This window comes from Bufo bufo, chromosome 5 (genome assembly GCF_905171765.1).
Source record: "Bufo bufo chromosome 5, aBufBuf1.1, whole genome shotgun sequence".
Lineage (NCBI taxonomy): Eukaryota > Metazoa > Chordata > Amphibia > Anura > Bufonidae > Bufo > Bufo bufo.
The window spans coordinates 123,674,828-123,697,279 of record NC_053393.1 but is presented as its reverse complement, the minus strand read 5'-3'; the positions used below and the strand labels follow the sequence as shown (position 1 = coordinate 123,697,279).

Here is a 22,452-nt window from a genome sequence, read left to right as displayed (position 1 = left end):
TTTTTTACGGTGGTCATCTGAGGGGTTAGGTCATGTGATATTTTTATAGAGCCGGTCGATACGGACGCGGTGATACCTAATATGTATACTTTTTTTATTTATGTAAGTTTTACACAATCATTTCATTTTTGAAACAAAAAAAAATCATGTTTTAGTGTTTCCATAGTCTAAGAGCCATAGTTTTTTCAGCTTTTGGGCGATTATCTTGAGTAGGGTCTCATTTTTTGCGGGATGAGATGACGGTTTGATTGGTACTATTTTGGCGTACATGCGACTTTTTTGATCACTTTTATTACCTTTTTTGGGAAGTAAGGTGGGCAAAATTTCAATTTTCTCATAGTTTTTATTTTTTTATTTTTATGGCGTTCACCGTGCGGGGAAAGTAACATGACCGTTTTATAGATCAGGTCGTTACGGACGCGGCGATACCTAATATGTGTAGTTTATTTTATTTTTTTAATTTTTATTCAGTGATAAATGGTTTTTTTTTTATCTTAACTTTTTTCACTTCTTTTTACATTTTTTTGACCCAGACCCACTTGGTTCTTGAAGATCCAGTGGGTCTGATGTTTGTATAATACAGTACAGAACAATATATATTGTTCTGTACTGTATTTTACTTACACTGAACAGATCTGTGCTTTTAGCACAGATCTGTTCAGCACCATGGACAGCAGGACGCCTGAGCAGGCGTCCTGTTGCCATGGGAACCCTCCCCGTCTGCTCAGAACTTCGCAGACGGGGAAGGGTAAGCACGGGGCTGAGGGGGGCTCTCTGGGAGCTCTCTCCCTCTCCATCGGGGGGCTGCAAAGGCACAGCAGCCCCCCGATGGAGAGGGAGGGAGCTCCCTGACGATGACAGTTAACTTTTTCCATACAGCGGTCCGTACGGACCGCGGTATGGAAAGGGTTAAACGGCTGACATCTGCACAGATGTCAGCCGTTTGTACCAGGGTGCCAGCAATGTGCTGGCACCCTGGTATAACCACTAGACACCAACGATCATTCATGGGGAGGCGGGCGGGGGATCGCGATCCCGCCTGCCGCACCGCCCGCCTCCCGCAACGCCCCCACCGCATGCGACACCCCCCCTGCACCACCCGCCGGCATCAAATCATGCAGGGGTGCAGGGGGGGGTGAATAATAATGATTTTAGCCACTCTAAAGTTTCTGATCCCCGCGGTCAGGGACCGCAGGCATCAGAAACTGCAAAAAGCGCAGCAAACCGCAGGTCTGAATTGACCTGCGGTTTGCTGCGATCGCCGACACGGGGGGGTCACATGACCCCCCCTGGCGTTGTCACAGGATGCCGGCTGAAGGATTTCAGCCGAAATCCCGTTCCGTTTAACCCCTCGGGCGCCGGAATACAGATTTTAAGTCAGGACGTACCGGTACGTCCTGTGTCCTTAAGGACTCGGGAAATAGGGCGTACCGGTACGTCCTATGTCCTTAAGGGGTTAAAGAGGACCTTTCATCAGTTTATACAATTCTAAAATGAATACCTCACGTTGTAGGCCAAACTTAGGAGATGTCATTGGGCTATTTTGTTATACTCATACACTGCCCCCCGCACTGTTTTGGCGCCCTGTATGCTAATAGCATCGGTACAGGGAGGAACAGACGGCTGCATTTCTCGAGGGGGGGGGGGGGGGGGGCGGCATGCGTCACCTTCTTCCTGGCTGTGGTGTGGTCCGCCGTGATTGGACAGCTCACAGCAAGTTAGAAGGACCCCCCCTGAGAAATGCAGCCGTCTGTACCTATGAGAGGCCTAGATCGAGATTTGGCGGGTACGATCTGTCCTTATAGAGAGCCCCTAATTAATGTGAGCAGGATTATAGGCTATACATGTGCCTCTGGAATTTTCTGGGAAGAAGGTATGGCCCCGGGAAATCGCGTGATTTCACTAATGACATCACCATTGCCATGGTAACTGAAAGCGAAAGCAACCTCTCTCCCACATTCAGGGATCCATTTCTAGTGCCCGTCACTGATCCTGGTACTGACAGTGAGGTGAGGACGTGCGTCAGTATTCTCATGTGTAATCATGTATGTGCGCTTGGGGAGGGCTTGAAGGAACATGCAATAAGCAGCGGGTCATAGAAAGCTGCGTCGGGGCATTTCACATGATAAAAATAAATCCTTTTGTGATATTCGAGCGTTCCTGATAGATGGCAGCTTAACCTCGTAATTGTCTGAGGAGGACAGGAGCTCCTAGGGTTGGGTTTTATTCTGTTAGTGCCGCTTGCCCTGTGTTCAGGGGGTAGGCTGGATGAGTTTTTCTGTGACAACTGCAAGGGAGACAATCTAAGAACCATCAGCGTGCATGGCTGCTGCAGACTGCTCCCGGCGTGCCATACATTTAGGCTGGCGCTGTGACCATGGGACTGAGACTAAAGTTGCAAGTAAATCACATGAGCCATTGTGAGGTTTGTAGCTCCGCCTCATGCCACGGCTGTCACCTACGCTGGGGGTCATTTATCAAAGACCACACCCCAGTGGCAAGGCTGTATATATCTGAATTTAGGCAAAATGAGGGCATGCAGTGTTTTTTTTTTGTTTTTTTACACCAGCTTCTGCCATAGGGGGTCATAATAAATGAGTCCCGTTGACTGTTTTTGTGTAGCATCTGTTTAAAGGGGTAGCTTAAAATATCAACCCATGGTATACCCACCCTCTGGCGCTCCCCTGGTACTTCTGCCACTGCTGTGAAATACTGAGATACAGCACGTGACTGCTGCAGCCAATCACTGTCCTCAGAGGTCTACAGCTTGTAAACAAATAGTGGCAGGAGTATATCATGGGCTTTGATTTTTAATTATCTTAGACAACCCTTTAAAGGGAACCTGTCATCAACTTTATGCTGCCCATACTAAAGGCAGAATAAAGTAGAGACAGGTGAGTTGATTTTAGCAGTCTTTCATTTTAGGGTTAAAAGTAAGTGGTTGCCGAGAACCAACATCACAATCGTTGCAGACTGGGCCTGGAAAAGAGTCCCGGCCACCTGAGAAGAGTCCTGGTCATTCATGAATTCCTGCTGATGACTGACAGTCTTCTACCTAGTTTTCTCGCTTTCTCTCACGGAGAGAGATGCTAATCATCAGCAGATAGGTGAGAGAGCAGGAGATTATGTATAACCAGGACTCTACTTAAAGGGACACTGACAGGCCCAATAAGCATATTCAGCTATATATATATATGCATGCATAGGTCTTCTAATGTGTATTAAAAACATATAAGTATAACCCCTGTCCACCTTATAAATACAGCAAAATCATGTTTGATAACCTGATGTAATCGCTCTTCTCTCTGCCCAAGGGGCGGCGTTTCAGCTCCACATGGGCGCACACATGCCCCCCAACCGCCGTTTTGAAGCACCGCCCAGCTCATCAATATTCACTTCGCTGGGCGGCTTCTGCTGTCCCCAACGTTCCGAGAGCTTTCTATTGGGCATGCGCGGGATCTCGGAACGTCGGGGACAGCAGAAGCCGCCCAGCGAAGTGAATATTGATGAGCTGGGCGGTGCTTCAAAACGGCGGTTAGGGCGCCTGTGTGCGCCCATGTGGAGCTGAAACGCCGCCCCTTGGGCAGAAAGAAGAGCGGTTACATCAGGTTATAAAACATGATTTTGCTGTATTTATAAGGTGGACAGGGGTTATACTTAATGTTTTTAATACAGTGATCAAAATTAGAGAATACCATTTCTGAAATGTCAAGGTCCTATGTGAATATATCCTAACATGAGTAAAATAGCAGTATTTTAAGATTATTTCCTAAATTGTATTTATTCTAAAGCACAGAATAAAAATGTAAATAAGATAATTGAAAAAGAACCCTGATCAAAATTAGAGAACACTTTCAGGTACCTGCAAGTTATTGGTGTTAATCTGACAACTGGTGCTAATTTCCTAATGATCTGACAAACCCTGACGAATGTTTTTTGCGTTCCGTATACCGGCCGCTTTTGCATTCCGTATCCGTTGCAGTGACTAAACCTCTCATTAGCAGAAAGAATCAAAAGGCTAGACTCCCCTATGCTGAGGAGAATGTTGTGTGGACAGAGAAGTGGTCCAAGTTTAATTTATTTGGGTCTGAAATATATATATACATTATATATTACATTGTTAGTCAACAAACTGGGGAAAGACTGAACCCAAAGTGTGTAAAGAAGTCAGTGAGAGGTGGAGGAGGAAGGGTCATGGTTTGAGTGAATGCGAGTGCGGATCAGAACCTTCTTCAACAACTTCCTTGCGTTCATCACTCAATCAGCCAGCAATTTTCATGCAGGACAATGCCCCCCCCCCCCCCCCCCCCCCTCCCGTCACACAGCAAAACGGGTAAGGGTACTTTCACACTTGCGTTGTTGGATTCCAGCAGGCAGTTCCGTCGCTGGCAATCTGTATGCAAACGGATACCATTTGTAGACTTAACCGGATGCGGATCCGTCTCACAAATGCATTGCAATACCGGATCAGTCTCACCGGTTGTCATTCGGAAAAACGGATCCCGTATTTATCTTTTTCACATTTTTAACGGTCTGCACATGCGCAGACCGCAAAACCGGATCCGTTTTATCGGAACACTTGGGGCCGGATCTGGCATTAATACATTTTAATGGAAAATAATGCAGTCACAGAACTGTTAGAGACTGGAAGAAGGGTGGACCAAAATCCCACCAGAGCAGTGAGAGACGAGTGATGTCCTGTGGCCGCAGATGTGCTGAAGTCCTGCAAAGCAAGGGCCTGTGCACTTCTACTGATTGGGGACTGGTGTAACCTCCAGAAAATGTAGTTTGAATCTTTCTCTGTGCTAGAGTCATTGCTGTTTTCTAATTATGATCATCGGGTTTTTTGAAAATATTAAAGGTTTTAGAACACTGTTCTAATGGCATGGTGTACCCCTTACAAAATATCCTTTAACCTCTTAAGGACATAGGGCGTACAGGTACACCCTTGTGCCCTGGTACTTAAGGACACAGGGCGTACATGTACGCCCTGTGTATTTTCGATCACTGCCGTGCTGCTGGCACTGATCGGAACCCGGTGCCTGCTCAAATCATTGAGCAGGCACCTAGGCCAAATGCGCGGGGGGGGGTCCCGTGACCCCCCCCATGTCGGCGATCGCGGCAAACCGCAGGTCAATTCAGACCTGCGGTTTGCTGCGATTTCTGCAGTTTCTGGACCGCGGGGATCAGAAACTTTATATGCCTAAAAAAAACGTTTTATTCACGCCGCCAAAAAAAAATAAAAACGGTGTAAAAAAAGCCATTTTTTGTCATCTTACGTCACAAAAAGTGTAATAGCAAGCAATCAAAAAGTCATATGCACCCCAAAATAGTGCCAATCAAACCATCATCTCATCCCGCAAAAAATGAGACCCTACTTAAGATAATCGCCCAAAAACTGAAAAAACTATGGCTCTTAGACTATGGAGACACTAAAACATTTTTTTTGTTTTAAAAATGAAATCATTGTGTAAAACTTACATAAATAAAAAAAATTGTATACATATTAGGTATCGCCGCGTCCGTGACAACCTGCTCTATAAAATTACCACATGATCTAACCTGTCAGATGAATGTTGTAAATAACAAAAAAAAAAAACGGTGCCAAAAAAGCTATTTCTTGTTACCTTGCCGCACAAAAAGTGTAATATAGAGCAACCAAAAATCATATGTACCCTAAACTAGTACCAACAAAACTGCCAACCTATCCCGTAGTTTCTAAAATGGGGTCACTTTTTTGGAGTTTCTACTCTAGGGGTGCATCAGGGGGGCTTCAAATGGGACATGGTGTAAAAAAAAACTGTCCAGCAAAACCTGCCTTCCAAAAACCGTATGGCATTCCTTTCCTTCTGCACCCTGCCGTGTGCCCGTACAGTAGTTTACGGCCACATATGGGGTGTTTCTGTAAACTACAGAATTAGGGCCATAAATAATGAGTTTTGTTTGGCTGTTAACCCTTGCTTTGTAACTGGAAAAAAATATTAAAATGGAAAATCTGCCAAAAAAGTGAAATTTTGAAATTGTATCTCTATTTTCCATTAAATCTTGTGCAACACCTAAAGGGTTAACAAAGTTTGTAAAATCAGTTTTGAATACCTTGAGGGGTGTAGTTTCTTAGATGGGGTCACTTTTATGGAGTTTATAATCTAGGGGTGCATCAGGGGGGCTTCAAATGGGACATGGTGCCAAAAAAACAGTCCAGCAAAATCAGCCCTCCAAAAACCAAACGGCTCACCTTTCACTCTACGCCCCGCTGTGTGGCCGTACAGTAGTTTACGGCCACATATGGGGTGTTTCTGTAAACAGCAGAGTCAGGGCAATAAAGATACAGTCTTGTTTGGCTGTTAACCCTTGCTTTGTTAGTGGAAAAAACGGGTTAAAATTGAAAATTAGGCAAAAAAATGAAATTCTCAAATTTCATCGCCATTTGCCAATAACTCTTGTGCAACACCTAAAGGGTTAAAGGGAACCTGTCACCGGGATTTTGTGTATAGAGCTGAGGACATGGGTTGCTAGATGGCCGCTAGCACATCCGCAATACCCAGTCCCCATAGCTCTGTGTGCTTTTATGATGTATAAAAACCTATTTGATACATATGCAAATTAACCTGAGATGAGTCCTGTATGTGACTCATCTCAGGGACAGGACTCATCTCAGGTTAATTTGCATATGTATCAAATCGGGTTTTTTACACAATAAAAGCACACAGAGCTATTTGGACTGGGTATTGCGGATGTGCTAGCGGCCATCTAGCAACCCATGTCCTCAGCTCTATACCCAAAATCCCGGTGACAGGTTCCCTTTAACGACGTATGTAAAATCAGTTTTCAATACCTTGAGGGGTGTAGTTTCTTAGATGGGGTCACTTTTAGGGAGTTTCTCCTCTAGGGGTGCATCAGGGGGCTTCAAATGGGACATGGTGTAAATAAACCAGTCCATAAAAATCAGCCTTCCAAAAACCAAACGGCACACCTTTCACTCTACGCCCCGCTGTGTGCCCGTACAGTAGTTTACGGCCACATATGGGGTGTTTCTGTAAATGGCAGAGTCAGGGCAATAAAGATACAGTCTTGTTTGGCTGTTAACCCTTGGTTTGTTAGTGGAAAAAATGGGTTAAAATGAAAAATTAGACAAAAAAATGAAATTCTCAAATTTCCTCCCTATTTGCCAATAACTCTTGTGCAACACCTAAAGGGTTAACAACGTATGCAAAATCAGTTTTGAATACCTTGAGGGGTGTAGTTTCTTAGATGGGGTCATTTTTGGGTGGTTTCTATAATGTAAGCCTCGCAAAGTGACTTGAGACCTGAACTGGTCCCTAGAAATTGAGTTTTTGTAAATTTCGGAAAAATTTCAAGATTTGCTTCTAAACTTCTAAGCCTTATAACATCCCCCAAAAATAAAATATCATTCCCAAAACAATTCAAACATGAAGTAGACATATGGGGAATGTAAAGTCATCACAATTTGGGGGTATTACTATGTATTACAGAAGTAGAGAAACTGAAACTTTGAAATTTGCAAATTTTTTTTACAATTTTTGTTAAATTAGGTATTTTTTGGTGCAAAAAAATTTTTTTTTTTGACTCCATTTTACCAGTGTCATGAAGTACAATATGTGACGAAAAAACAATCTCAGAACGGCCTGGATAAGTCAAAGCGTTTTAAAGTTATCAGCACTTAAAGGGACTCTGGTCAGATTTTCAAAAAATGGCCTGGTCCTAAGGTGTAAAAAGGCTGTGTCCTTAAGGGGTTAAATGATGATCAATGTAGATCACATCCCATGTCCTCAGCTCTATACACAAAATCCCGGTGACAGGTTCCCTTTAAATAGACACACCAACCTTTTTAATTTGTGTAACTATTATTTTTTGTTGGGAAAGGTGGCAACCCGAACAGAACCCCTGCTCTCTGGTGACCCCCATAATTTTTTTTTTATAGTTATATCTACAGAGTCGTGTGGGGGGCTCATTTTTTTTTTTTTTTTTATAATACCATTTTGGGGTGTGTATGACTTGATTAGTTTTTATTCAATTTTCTTGGGAGATAGTGATGGAAAAAAAGCTGCAAATCAGCCTTTTTAATTTTTTTTTCTGTTACATCCTTCACCATATGGGCTAACTTTTTTTATATTTTAAAGGGAGTCTTTCACCTAAACTGACCATTATAGAACCCTGACACCATGATCTGCATTATAGTCCCCATATTGGAATGCTACTTACCGTATAGCTGTCCGTCACTTATTTTAGCTAAAAAACACTTTTATTCAATATGTTAATTAGCTCTGATGGTGCCCAAGGGCGGCGTTCAAGTGGCTGGTGCCCAGGCCCCTCGTCACTTTTCATATGAAACCCCTCTCGCCCGCCCTAGGTTCTTCAGAAATCCAGCGCCGTTCACAAGATTCGCTGCCCCTGCGCACTTCATTCCCCAGCACATGCGCATTAAACGCTCTTGTGCCTCTGCCCATAATGGGGAATAAAGTGCACAGGTGCGGCGAATCTTTGTGATGCGACGATGCCCATCATTTTCTCTTTTTTTTTGTTCATTTTTGGGGAAAGTTGGGTGGTTTTTATTTTTTGCGGACAAGAAAAGGCATTTTCTATGACAGTGCAGGCGATGTGCGGTCCGCAAAATGCGGAACGCACATTGCCGGTGTCCGTGTTTTGTGGATCCGCAAAACGCATACGGATGTGTGAATAGACCCTAATGGAAATTGCTCCATTATTCTCTATAGAAATCACTATATCACAGTTTAGTGCTGCCACCTAGTTGCCTGAACTGGAATATACTAACAATGAGCCAGGAAGCCTAGTACAGGCTGCGGCTCATTTTTAGAACAGGGTGCTTTTCATGATCTCCGCTGGGGGAAGGTGTGTCTGAGCAGGAAGCCCACGCTTCCGTTTTTTAACACTCAAATGCCGTGGTGACATTTGACAAATGCTACAAGGCGTCCTACTGACATTTATTGCCCAAGGGTCCACATGAACCTGGAGCTGGCCCTGCTTGTCAGCATCCGGTTTGACAAGTGATAGCAGGGCGGGGGCGGCACGCGCCAAAGGATCTGGAACCCTGTGGCAAGTAAGTATCCTTCCCTCTGCAGTTCTGGCGACATCAGGGTTTTGTCGAGAGGGCCGCAGAGGTGGATAACCCCTTTCTTAAAGCGCCACAACTATGTCCTTTGTGTAGCGGATGAACCTGGTAAATACAGCATTGAAGTCAATGGATGGAGCTGTCTAATTTCACCGCTGACTTTCTCTACCAGGTAACAGCTGATCAGTGGGGGTCTGGAGTGTCTGACCCCTGCTGATCAGTTATTGATGCTGTCCTGAGGTACAGGGCTTGGTTAGGCCATCAATTTTAAATCTTGGAATACCCTTTTAGTACTTCATCATCATATTAGTATAAGGGTCCATTCACACGTCCGCAAAATGGATCCGTTCTGCAATGTTGCTGAACGGATCCGGACCCATTCATTTTCAATGGGGCCGGAAAACATGCGTACAGCACATAGTGTGCTGTCCGCATCCGCACTTCCGTTCCGCCAAAAAATAGAACCTGTCTTATTCTTGTCCGCAGACACAGACAAGAAAATACATTTTTATTAAAGTGCTGGCCTAGTGCGTTCCGCAAAATACGGAACGCACATGGCCGTTGTCCGTGTTTTGCGGATCCACAATTTGCGGCCCGCAAAACACTTGGGTACGTGTGAATGGATCCTTAATCTAATATGAGTTGCCCTATGTATAAAAATATGACATGGAAGAATTTGCCATGTAAACTGTGCAGGCGATAGTCTCCAAGAACATAGAGGTTACTGACCTGCTGGACTAGCTGATTGTTTTGGAGCAGTCTACCGATTCTTACATGACCCTAAATAATAAAGCACATGGCAGTTTCCTGCTATAGAAGCCGGAGTGGTCCACATACCATATGAACGGCGACCTGTTAAAATATTATACAATGAATGTAAAGACACCTTAACATCCTTTATTCTTCATTCTCAGGTGTAGAATTTGGTGCACGAATGATCACAATTGACGGCAAGCAAATTAAACTCCAGATATGGGACACAGTAAGTATTGTTTCTAGTAACCTTTCTGGTTTTTCAATGCCTGGACTTAACCCAGAACTGATAGTGTTATGTGTGCACCCTTGGGACTTCCAATATAGTGATTGCACTTGGCTGCAGTCTTCATACAAATATTGGGGAGAATTTATCAAGCCCTGCATTCTAGAATTCTGTCTTCAAAAAGTTGCAAAGTAGGGCTATTGCAACTCTTTGGGATCACTTGCGCAAACATTTTGCAATTTTTATTTTTACACCACTCACTCCAGTTTTGAAAAGTGCAAGGGAGAAGGCACAAAAATGTCCTAAAGTCACTCCACTAGGGGGTTGTGTAGAAAACTGGCATAGCATTTCTAGCAAAAAGTGTTAGGTTTCAAGATGCTCCAAATTGACGTGCACCATTTGATAAATTTGGTGCAAAGTAAATCCCCCCCCCCCCCCTCTGTTGGATTGTCTGATTTATTTAAGGCAGTGAAGGTATTAACATAATAGAAAAAAAGCTTACACTCATCATTCCTCCCCCCACCCCCTTCTCTTCCAGTCCTCCCTGCCAGGCTTTGTTCTCATGACTGCAGTTGACGAGCTTTTATATTGCACATGACCGTAGCAGCCAATCAGTGGCCTCAGTGATCTCGTGCCATATTTCGCTAGAGATTGGTTGCAGTGGTCACTGGCATGTCATCAGTTAAACCTAAACCATGACGACATTGCTGAAGCAGTGGGGAGCACCAGAGTTGTGGTACTGGAGCACTGGATTCTAAGCAGTGTGTATTTCTTTCTAATTTTAAAAAAAAATCTGCTGCAAAATCTGTAACAATTGAGGTTTGTTGCAGTTTTTTACTTCCCCATTGAACTCAAATCAGCGTAAGAAATTGACATAATGTATTTTTCTACACAGAAAACATACAGATTTTGTGCATGAGATTTGTACAGTCTCATGCTCTTTGTTTGTACAATAATCCGCTACAGATTTCTGACCCCAAATCCAGGTGAAAAATCTGCAGCTATTCTCTCATTTTTGGTTCAGTCCATATGACATTTTCTGTGGACACTGCATAAAGGTCTTTGTTTGAAATACCACGTTAACCCGCTAACGGTTCAGTATGAGCTCTGCTCAGGCTTTGAGAAAAGTACCTTACAGTTCGGCCTGAGCAAGAGCTCGGACAGCAGGATGAGGTGCAGAGGTGCTTTAACCCGTCATTGGGCTTTGACGTAGTAAAGATGTGCGCGTGGTCTTGTTTGAAAGTTGACAATCTAAGCTTTAAAATAAGACACGGATTGCTGCATTAGCTCTTCTACATCTGGATATATAGCATTTAGAAATCAGGTTGGAGTGAAAGCAGCTGAAAACTGCTTTCAGCTGCTATTGACTCCAACCCGATTTCTAATACTAATGTACCATCCTGGTCTTTCCTTTATCAGCCTAATGCAGCCCATGATCACAGCCAGCGTGGAGGAGCTGACAGGTAGTAGGGAGGAGAGAAACCTCCTCTGTCATGACCCCAGGAGGGTAAGGCTACTTTCACACCTGCGTTCGGGTGTCCGCTCGTGGGCTCCGTTTGAAGGGGCTCACAAGCGGCCCCGAACGCAACCGTCCAGCCCTAATGCATTCCCAGTGGACGCGGATCCGCTGAGAATGCATCAGTCTGCCAGCGTTCAGCCTCCGCTCTGCTCAGCGAGCGGACCGCCTGGTCCGCCTGGCCGTGCGCAGGCAAGCGGATCCGTCCAGACTTACAATGTAAGTCAATGGGGGCGGATCTGTTTGAAGATAACACCATATGGCTCAATTTTCAAACGGATCCGTCCCCCATTGACTTTCAATGTAAAGTCTGGACGGATCCGTTCAGGCTACTTTCACACTTAGAATTTTTTCTAAGTTATAATGCAGACGGATCCGTTCTGAACGGATACAAACGTCTGCATTATAGGAGCGGATCCGTCTGAGCAGACATCAGACGGACCCGCTCTGAATGCTAGTGTGAAAGTAGCCTAAGGTTGACTTCTGGCCTCGTTGCCTATCCCTCTCTCTTCCATCAAGTGGACTGCATACTTGCTCTCTCTCACACATAAGATTTTCTTTCTTTTTTCTCCAGGAAAGGAGTGAGAAGATGAGCAGTTGTTCATCTAATCATCCCTCTTCACTAAATTAGTCAGTTTGACACCATGACCCAGACGTCTACCAGCGTCCAGATCACTCTGTCAAGTCGCACCAAAGACTTGTACCCCACACACAAACACCAATAAAGTTTCCATTTTACACTGTTCCTCCCATCCATATCCTATCTTTACCGCATAAAATGCAGACCACTTGTCTGGGTATACCAGTTACACACAACCGTATGTATTTTGCGGAACGGAACAGTTGGCCCCTAATAGAACAGTCCTATCCTTGTCCATTACGTGGACAATAATAGGACATGTTCTATTTTTTTTTGCAGAACGGACATACGGAAACGGAATGCACACGGACCCATTGAAATGAATAGTTCCGCATACAGTCCGCAAAAAAAAAAAAAACTGAACGGAGACGGAAAGAAAATATGTTTGTGTGCATGAGCCCAAATAGTGATAGCTTTTATCATTAGAGAGAAATCTTATACATTATCTCATACATTTTTAAAAAAATTTTTTTAATGTTCTTTAATACAGCATATGTACTCCAAAATTATTTCTAAAAGCATACAAAATTCAAGGCCTCATAGCTAAATTTAGGGGGGGGGGGGGGGGGGAGTTATGAACGCTGGAACACAGAGGGGGAGAAATATTACTGGTCCTTAAAGAGGCTTTCCGGGTGTTATTTAAGTATTTTCATTTTGTTATTTATTATAAATATATTACTAAATACCTTTCATTAGTTATAATGGCTCGTTTTGTCTCGGGAGCGATCTTTAGGAGGAATGGAGTTCACGAGGAGACATGAAGTACAGAGAAGATGGACAGGACAGGCTGTAGTAATGTGTGGCTGTGATAATGGAGACTGCATATAAGTGCTGCTGCTCATTACCCACATCTCCACCTCCTCTCTGTACTTAATGTCTCCTTATGAACTCCATTCCTACAGAGATTCAGCTGAAGGAGTTCATGAGGGGACATGAAGTAGAGAGAGGAAGGTGGGGATGTGACTGATGAGCAGCAGCACTGGCATGCAGTCTCCAGTACCACAGTCTGTCCGGTCCGTCCTCTGTATTTCTTGTCTCCTCATGAGCTCTATTTCTACAGAGATTCAGCTGAAGATCTTATTAAACTGTTTTCAGGATCATAATCCATGCATAGCAGAGAGGAGGATGAGGCAGCTCTTCACCTCAGTGTTGTGAGGTAACTTCCCCTGCTGTGTGATTAGGACAGGTTTTGTGTGTACTAATAGGACGTCTGCCATTTTATTTCTTCTATTGATCGTTCCCTAGACAAAATGAGCAATTATAACTAATTAAAGGTACTTGGGGATATGTTTCTAATAAAGTAATATTTAAATAGGTTGTCTGGGATTTTAATATTGATGACCTGTCCTCAGGATAGTTCATCAATATCAGATCGATGAGGGTCTGACAAGCCCCCCGCCGATCAGCTGGTTGACGAGAGGGCCGTGCTCTGAGTGCAGCCTTCCCTTTTATTGTTTACCTGCTTGCCGTAGACATCGCAGCGGTGAGCCGGTGTAATTACAAGCCATCCTGTTCATTTCAATGGGACGGCTCCTTTCTATGCACTTCCATACTACAGAGCGGTCCCATTGAAGTGAATGGGACGGCTTGTAATTACACCTGCTCACCGCTGCGATGTCGACGGCGAGCAGGTAAACCATGAAGAGAAGGCACATAGCATGGCCTTCTCTTCAACCAGCTGTTTGGCAGGGGTGCAAGGTGTTGGTCTCATGACGATCTGATATTAAAATCGCAGAAAACCTCTAAGTATTTTCAGCAATTTTATTCTTAATTCCCGGAGAACCCCTTTTAAAGGGTTTCTATCACTTCGTATGCCATAATTAGCTCTCAGACACTAGCGATCCGCTAGTGTCTGCTCTGGCCAACCATCCTAATATAAGAGCTTTTTGGGCAGCCGTTTTGCTAAAAAAATAACTTTTATAAATATGCTAATGACGCCCACATAGCACCTAGAGGCTCCGTCTACCTTCATACACAGCCACCGCCCAGCGCGTCCCTCCAGCCCGCCCATCTCCTGATGAATGCGATCCTCCGTGTGACGCAACGGACGAATTCTCGCGCATGCGCCGTGCGCGGCTGTATTCGACGCATGCGCAGAGAATGTCTGACCGCTTCCCTGCTCAGACATCTCCACTGCGCCTGTTCCTTGGAGCACTATGACGTCATCGGCGCAGGCGCAGTGGAGATGTCTGAGCAGGGAAGCGGTCAGACATTCTCTGCGCATGCGCCGAATACAGCGGCGCATGCGCGAGAATTCGTCCGTTGCGTCACACGGAGGATCGCATTCATCAGGAGATGGGCGGGCTGGAGGGACGCGCTGGGCGGTGGCTGTGTATGAAGGTAGACGGAGCCTCTAGGTGCTAATGACGCCCACATAGCACCTAGAGGCTCATTAGCATATTTATAAAAGTTATTTTTTTTAGCAAAACGGCTGCCCAAAAAGCTCTTATATTAGGATGGTTGGCCAGAGCAGACACTAGCGGATCGCTAGTGTCTGAGAGCTAATTATGGCATACGAAGTGATAGAAACCCTTTAAGGCTGAAATGTTAAAATGCCCTTCAGTCACCTGTGTTGCGCACCAGCTATAATCTACCTTAAAGAAAAGTGACATTGTCAGGATTGTTTTTCCAATTTTAATGTGACTGTTGGAGGGTAGGTTATCAGTACTAAATACTCAGATGACCCCTTTACGACTGGCGTGTAATATGCCGGTCTTAATAAATGTTCTTATTTTTAGGCATTTAATGAATCGGTGATATTTCATTACTGTATGTCACTGATATCGAGATCTGCAGTATAAGGTTTCAGATCCGGGACTTGGTAACATCTGGGAATGGTGTCTGCTTTCCATTGTGTATATTTTTTATTTTTTATTTTTTTTTACCTTTTTTGTTACGTCAAGTGACCAATCGAACAATTTGGGCTGTCATTGAATTTCTTTTTTTTTCTTCTTCTAAACAGATTAAAGGGGGAGAAGTGACAACAGTAAGGCAGGGGATTGCTGGGAGGCTGGCTGCTGCTTCCGATATAACGGATAAAATCTGCATCCTTGGCCTTCCAACAACCTTTACGCCAGCAGATGGTGGGCGTAAAGATGTCATTCATCATTTATTTACAATGGGCTTTATTTATTCCAGTGTCAACAGCTGCCCCGGGGAGCAGGTTATTGAATTGAAATGCGCAGCCCTGGGTTATTTGCTTCCTTTCAGATTTGTCTTGAGAGCGCAGTTGCTAGGAGTCCTTTCTGTGTTTTAATAATGATTCATGTATTGTGAAAGCTATTCAGTAAATTGGGATGTCAGGGATCGCCGAGGAAGGGCTGCCTGTTCCTAGAAACAAATGGACAGCAGTAAGGACGGCTACCTGCTCCCGTCCTCCGCGTCTTCATCTTCCTCGATAAAGAACATTATATCTATTGCCGTCTCCTCCGGGCACCTTAGACACCAGAGAAAGTACTGTAAAATGTCAGCATCTGACACCTATAAAAAAGTGAGTTATAGTTGGAAGTGCTTGGAGAGCGTTTCTATATGCAAGGTGCAGAAGCTATTTTCGGGGTGACAGATTCAACATAAAGACAGGATCAAACAGATTGCTCTCCGGCTGCCATTTTGAGATTGGACGTCTATTTAGTGTGCGGATGAACAGTTGGGCGTCCACGTAGCCACATCCGGCTCAGCCTAAGGGCTGATTCACCCAACCGTGATCGGCCTGGGAACCACAGTCCGCGTGTGGGGCGCATCTCCCGGGTTGAACGCGGCACCACTGGCAAGAGGCTACATCACTGCTCCTGCTTGAGCACCTTCAGCTAATGCATAGTAGTGTACGAGCAAGTGTGCAGGTTGCCTAGTTTGTCAATAAAATGGTAAAAAATGTAGTATATTAGGCAACTTTCACACCAGCGTTTTTTCTGGATCCGTCATGGATCATCAGAAAAGCTTCCATCATCATATTACAACTGTCTGCATCCGTTATGAACGGATCCGGTTGTATTCTCTCTAAAATAGAAATAACGGATCCGGCACTAAAACCATTGTCAGTCAATGGGTGAGGGATCCGTTTTCTTTTGTCTCCGAGAAAACGGATCTGTCTCTATTGACTTACATTGTGAGTCATGATGGATCCGTCTTGGTCCGCACCACGTCGCGAACAGAAAAACGCTGCTTGCAGCAGCATTCTGTCCGCGATGGGGAGGCAACCGAACGGAACGGAATGCATTCTGGTGCATTTCGTTCAGTTCAGTTTTGTTCCCATTGACAATGGGGACAAAACGGAAGCGTTTTCCCCGCTATTGAGATCCGTCATAGGGTCTGAATAACGGAAAGGGAAAGCGCAAATGTGAAAGTAGCTTTACAAAAAAAAAAAAACTGTGGGCAGTTTACAGCAGTATTTAATAAAATGGTTAAAAAGATTAATTGCCCTTTAAGGTCCTTTTATGTGGGCCAGTGATTGGACAAATGAGCAGATGTGCGGCCGGCAACATAAACCGCAAGGGGGACAAATGATCGTCGTAGGGATTGTTTGCCCCCCATGCATTTATTTATTAATTTTTTGCATCCGCTAGTGGATTGTCTCTTTAAACGAGCATTGACTGACTTATTTTACATGGACCTCATTGGGCCACGTAAAACCACCCTTAGTATTGGTCATCAGGATCAGTTAGGTGCATGCCAACGCTGCGCTCTGAAAATTGCCGCTCATGGAGGCTTCATTTACTCTGGGGACAGATGGGAGAACCAGTATAAATGAATGGAGGCCGCTGATGGACAGAACCCTCTGTCAGTGGCCATTTTCGGAGTGCAGAGCTGGCACGTAGGCGAGCGCCCCTGTGCATTCATATTAAACTGCCGATAGTTTAATAATGCTTATTGCTAGTTGTATGCATCTGCTCTTCTTCCCAGCAGGTTTGCAGCTAATAATATATAGTGACCTTTAACCTTCAATAATTCTGGGGATGTTTTTTTTTACATTATCTGAAAGTGTGGAAGCTGTTGTGGAAGACTGCCGTTCATCTCTTCTTCCTTTCTTCCAGGCTGGTCAGGAATCTTTTCGCTCTATCACAAGGTCATACTACAGAGGCGCCGCCGGTGCATTATTAGTTTATGATATTACAAGGTGAGATTTGCTGTGAGTTCTCGCTTATGATATAGCTTTAGGTGCACATCCTTATCTCCTTTATTATACGTCCACACGTGGCTGAAATGCTGCACATTTGCTGTGATACACTGTCCTGCGGCAAATCCTCAGCGTTGTACAGTACCATCAAAGTGAGTGAGTTTTTAGCAATTCTTCCCCACTTGCTGCAGACAAAAATCCATTGCGGAAATTGACCTGTGGCGCACGTTTTACATCTTCATGGCGGATTTGACGCTCTTCAATGCAGAGAGTGAAGTCTGTTTAAAATCAGTAACATTTTCTCCATGAAATTATTTATTTTCTGCCGTGGATTTCTAGAAATAAAAATCTGTAGCATCTCGGTCACGTGTGGACATGCTCTAAAGGGGTATTTCCATCTCCGCCATTGATGGCTGCGATCAGAATACACTTGCTGTACTATGACCAGAGTTATGGAAATGGCTGAGCAGGCTGTGGTTTTCTATTTCCCTAAAGCCTCCTGCACACGACCGTATGGCTTTTTCAGTGTTTTGCAGTCCATTTTTTTATGGATCCGTTGTTCCGGTTTTTTTTTTTGTTTCCGTTCCGTTTTTCTGTATGGCGTATACAGTAATTACATAGAAGAAATTGGGCTGGGCATAAAATTTTCAGTAGATGGTTCCGCAAAAACGGAACGGATACAGAAGACATACGGAGTACATTCCGTATGTGTTCCGTTTTTTTTTTGTTTTTTTTTGCGCGGACCCGTTTACTTGAACGGAGCCACGGAACGTGATTTGCGGGCAATAATAGGACATGTTTTATCTTTCTATGGAACGGAAATACAGAAACAAAATGCATACGCAATACATTCAGTTTTTTTTGCGGAACCATTGAAATGAATGGTTCCGTATACGGAACGCAAAATACGGCCCATAAACGGGGGGGGGGGGGGAAACAAAAAAACGTTTTGTGTGCAGGAGGCCTAAGACCCTTGTTTTGAGGGGTATTCCGGCTGGTAGAAGTTATCCTCTATCCACAGGATAGGGGATAACTATTAGATCGGTGGGGGTCCTACAGCTGGGACCCCCACCGATCAAGGGGGGCCCTGTACCTGCTCTGAAACAAACAGAACGGAACTGGTCCGAAATCACCATATTGCCCTTTGTATTTGTACCTAGGAGAGACACATTCAATCATCTGACCACTTGGCTTGAAGATGCCCGTCAGCATTCAAACTCAAACATGGTGATTATGCTAATTGCCAATAAAAGGTAAACTAATTATGTGTGTGTGAACTGTATCCCTATGTAAGCTGACTGTACCCGGGACCCCTAACCCTGTTCTATCACCTAACTAGTAGTACTGCATTTACTGTAACCCTAAGGCTGAATATTGACTACATTTTTCTACCACAGATCTCATGGCAAATTTGGTGCCGTTTCACATGTTACATGCCGATTGTGCTTTGGGTTCGCCACAGATATACATTGAAAGGGTGCAGTGAAAATCCCCAGCATTCCCATTTGCATGCTAATTTTTTTCACACAGGTCCTTTCCCGAAACTTTGCTTTTGAAAATCCGTTCCACATGTATTGTAAATTGCAGCGGACTTCCAGTGCAGCATCTGAATTCCTTAGAGAGTGTATGAATGGTTAGCTTAGATGTAGAAATGTGCTGCACCAGAAAAAAGGCCACCTATTTCTGCAAGTCCCTCTTAGGGCTCATGCACACGACCATTGCCAATTTTGTGGTCTGCAAATTGCAGATCCGTGAAACACGGATACCGGTTGCGTGTGTTCCGCATTTAAAGGAACGTGCTGTCATCTATAAAAGTGTCCTTATCTTGTCCGTAAAATGGTGAAGAATAGGGCATGTTAGGGCCGCAAAAAAATTTTTTGGAACGGATACGGAAAAAAATCTGTTTGTGTGCATACGCCTTTAGGCTATCAATAAGCTAGCAGGATACGTCTCAAAGCTTTGCTAAGTTTGTGAAGCACTTCAGATACATTGATCTTTGGTATCAGAGTATATATAAACTGTAGTGAGTTGAATGAAAAAAATAATATAAATATATATACCACTCCTTTCTAGTCTACGATTTCACATACCTTGTTTTTCGCCCTATACGACACACACCTAGGTTTTAGAGGATGAAAATAAGAAGAAGAAAAAAATCATCAGACCTCAGAACATACCTCCAATGTTAATAAGACCCCCCCCCCCCCCCCCCCCCAAAATTAGTCCTCAGATCAGACCCCTAATGTTAATAGGACCTTTTATAAGCACCCCCCCCAATCAGACCCCCATGTTAATCAGATCGGGGGGGGGGAGAATCTACTCGCCTCTTCTGCCCCGGACACTGCTCCTGCTTTTCCTGCTGCGCTGTGCTGTGACCAGACTTTGCACAGCGTGGGGTCACAGAGTGCGCCAACCTCCTCACGCTGTGCGCAGTTTCCAGCACAGCGTGCAGCTGGCGAAGACCAGGGAGTGGTGAGTACAGAGCACACACAAGGAGCGCTGCATTTACTGCTCCCCGTTCCTACTGTACTAATAAGCACTTCCATTTTTTCCTCACGTTGGGGGAGGGGGGGGAGAGCATCTTATAGGGCGAAAAATACAGTATCTGGCACTTTATTGATAGTCTTGACTCGGGTAGAAGTGGTGCTGACAGCACAGACCTTTCAAAGGTATATTTGTTAATTAACGAAGACCTTGAGCCACGGGGCAGGAAGAGGCACTGCGTTCAGTATGCTAACAAGTGCAGCATCTTTCCTCATTGCCCTGCAGCTCCGGGGCCATTGCTAATTGTGCTTAGCTGATCTCATTAAAGGTATTGAGATGAAAGATGAAATGGATGCAGAAAGACGTTGCCTACAGTTGTGAACAGCACCTTCTGTGTCACCAGGAACAGCTGATTTCCCGTCAGCACGATGATTTGGGCATAGATTTCGGTGTTCTATGCATCCACTAACTTTCTGTGGCTTAGGCTACTTTCACACTTGCGTTCGGAGCGGATCCGTCTGGTGTCTGCACAGACGGATCCGCTCCTATAATGCAAATGTTGGGATCCGTTCAGAACGGATCAGTCTGCATTATAGTTCAGAAAAAATTCTAAGTGTGAAAGTAGTTCAGACGGATCCGTCCAGACTTTACATTGAAAGTCAATGGGGAACGGATCCATTTGAAATTGCACCATATTGTGTCAACTTCAAACGGATCCGTCCCCATTGACTTACATTGTACGTCTGGACGGATCCGTTTGGCTCCGCATGGCCAGGCGGACACCCGAACGCTGCAAGTTGCGTTCGGATGTCCGCCTGCTGAGCGGAACGGAGGCTGAACGCTGCCAGACTGATGCATTCTGAGCGGATCCGCATCCACTCAGAATGCATTGGGGCTCTACGGATCCGTTCGGGGGCCGCTTGTGAGACCCTTCAAACGGAACTCACAAGCGGAACCCCGAACGCAAATGTGAAAGTAGCCTAAGATATTATAAATGTGATCTTTTTTATTTTTTTGACTGATTCTGCAAGATCCAATTGCAGATATCTTTCTGATGTGTACATTTTACCCACAGTGATTTAGAATCAAGGAGAGAAGTAAAAAAAGAAGAAGGGGAAGCGTTCGCCAGAGAACATGGTCTAATTTTCATGGAAACCTCAGCAAAGACGGCTTCAAATGTGGAGGAGGTAAATGACTAATCTGGCTAGAAATTGTCATCACGTTGTATTGATTGTACATCACCTTACAGCAGAAGGCCACACTAAAAGGGGGGTTGTAAACCTCTGCATAATTAGATTTATGGAAAACACCTTTAAAGGGGTTTCCAGGATTCGAAAAACATGGCGCGCGCGCACACCACAAACAGTGCAACACCTGTCCACGGTTTCTGGTGTGGCAGCTCTGCTCCATTGGAGTAAATATGCGGACCTTGGATACCACATCCTACCTGTGGATGGGCGCAGCCATCTTTTTCTAATGCTGGGCAACAGGGATCGACCGATTATTGGAGTTAACGATATTAATGTCCGATATTCATGATTTTTAAAGTTATCGGTATTGGCATCTAACCTTGCCGATTAATATGTCCAGCGCGCTATCACAGAACATGATCGCTCTGCTGTCAGCGCGCTCATGTTCCCTCATAGAGCTCTATCAGGGTGAATAGGACAAGGGATTAAAATATCTAGGGGGGGAATAGTTATTAAATAAAGTTTAAAAAAAACAAAAACACCAAAATATTAAGTATAAATCACCCCCTTTCCCAATTTTACTTATAAAATATATAAACAATAAATAAATAAACATATCGCCACGTCCGAAAAGTTCAAAATATTAAAATATAAAAAAAAAAATCTGTGGTGAACGCCGTAACAGAATTATTATTATTTTTATTTATTTTTTCATAAAATGAAAATGCACAGAATATCAGTATAAATTATCGGCTATTGGCCTGAAAGTTCACAGGTTATTGGTATCGCTGTAAAAAAAAAAAAATCAATGTCTGTCGATCCCTACTGGCAACCCCTTTTAAATCTGTCTGAAAGTGAGACTACATTTACATTGCTGCGTCACTGACACACAGCAGTATTACATTTTGGATCTACTATTTCTAAACAGGCAAGATACAATGTGACTAGAAGATGGTGGGCCTTGACCCCTAATTTATTGCTATCACCGTTGGGACTGAAAGCATACCGGAGCCTATTTCCACGCCTAGATTTAAAGGGGTTGTCCACCTTCATGATATTGATAGCCCATCTTCAGGATAGTGATGACCTTTCCTCAGTGGCTGTGTGGGGTGATTACAGCTGTTCATTCCATTCACTTGAATGTGAGAGGAAGCTGTAATTATCCTACAACGTAGAAGACAGCTCCCGTGCTGAACTCCTAGCACTGCCGGGGTCGCATAGCATTAACAGCATTAAGTCACTGTTATCCAATACATTCCAGACCTCTAAGGGTTACATAGCATTATAAATCAATACAATGCTATGTGACCCCGGCAGTGCTGGGAGTCCAGGACAGAAGCTGTGTTATACTCGCGCTCCGAGTCCGGAGTGTACAACTCGCTCGTATGAAAGCACCCCTAGATAGTGTGCCGGTAAACATCGAAGAGGGTGCGGCGCTC

The 22,452-nt window shown here is 44.3% G+C and overlaps 1 protein-coding gene across 1 annotated transcript in view; it reads left to right on the top strand.

Annotated features, from left to right (window-relative positions):
- Positions 1-22,452, top strand: part of RAB2A (RAB2A, member RAS oncogene family) — a 100,142-nt gene that overhangs the window by 36,941 nt on the left and 40,749 nt on the right. Inside the window, exons 3-6 of the mRNA XM_040433442.1 lie at positions 10,006-10,073; positions 17,257-17,339; positions 18,500-18,592; positions 20,899-21,010. Coding sequence (XP_040289376.1) covers positions 10,006-10,073; positions 17,257-17,339; positions 18,500-18,592; positions 20,899-21,010 — 356 coding nt within the window. The remainder of the gene's footprint in view (positions 1-10,005; positions 10,074-17,256; positions 17,340-18,499; positions 18,593-20,898; positions 21,011-22,452) is intronic.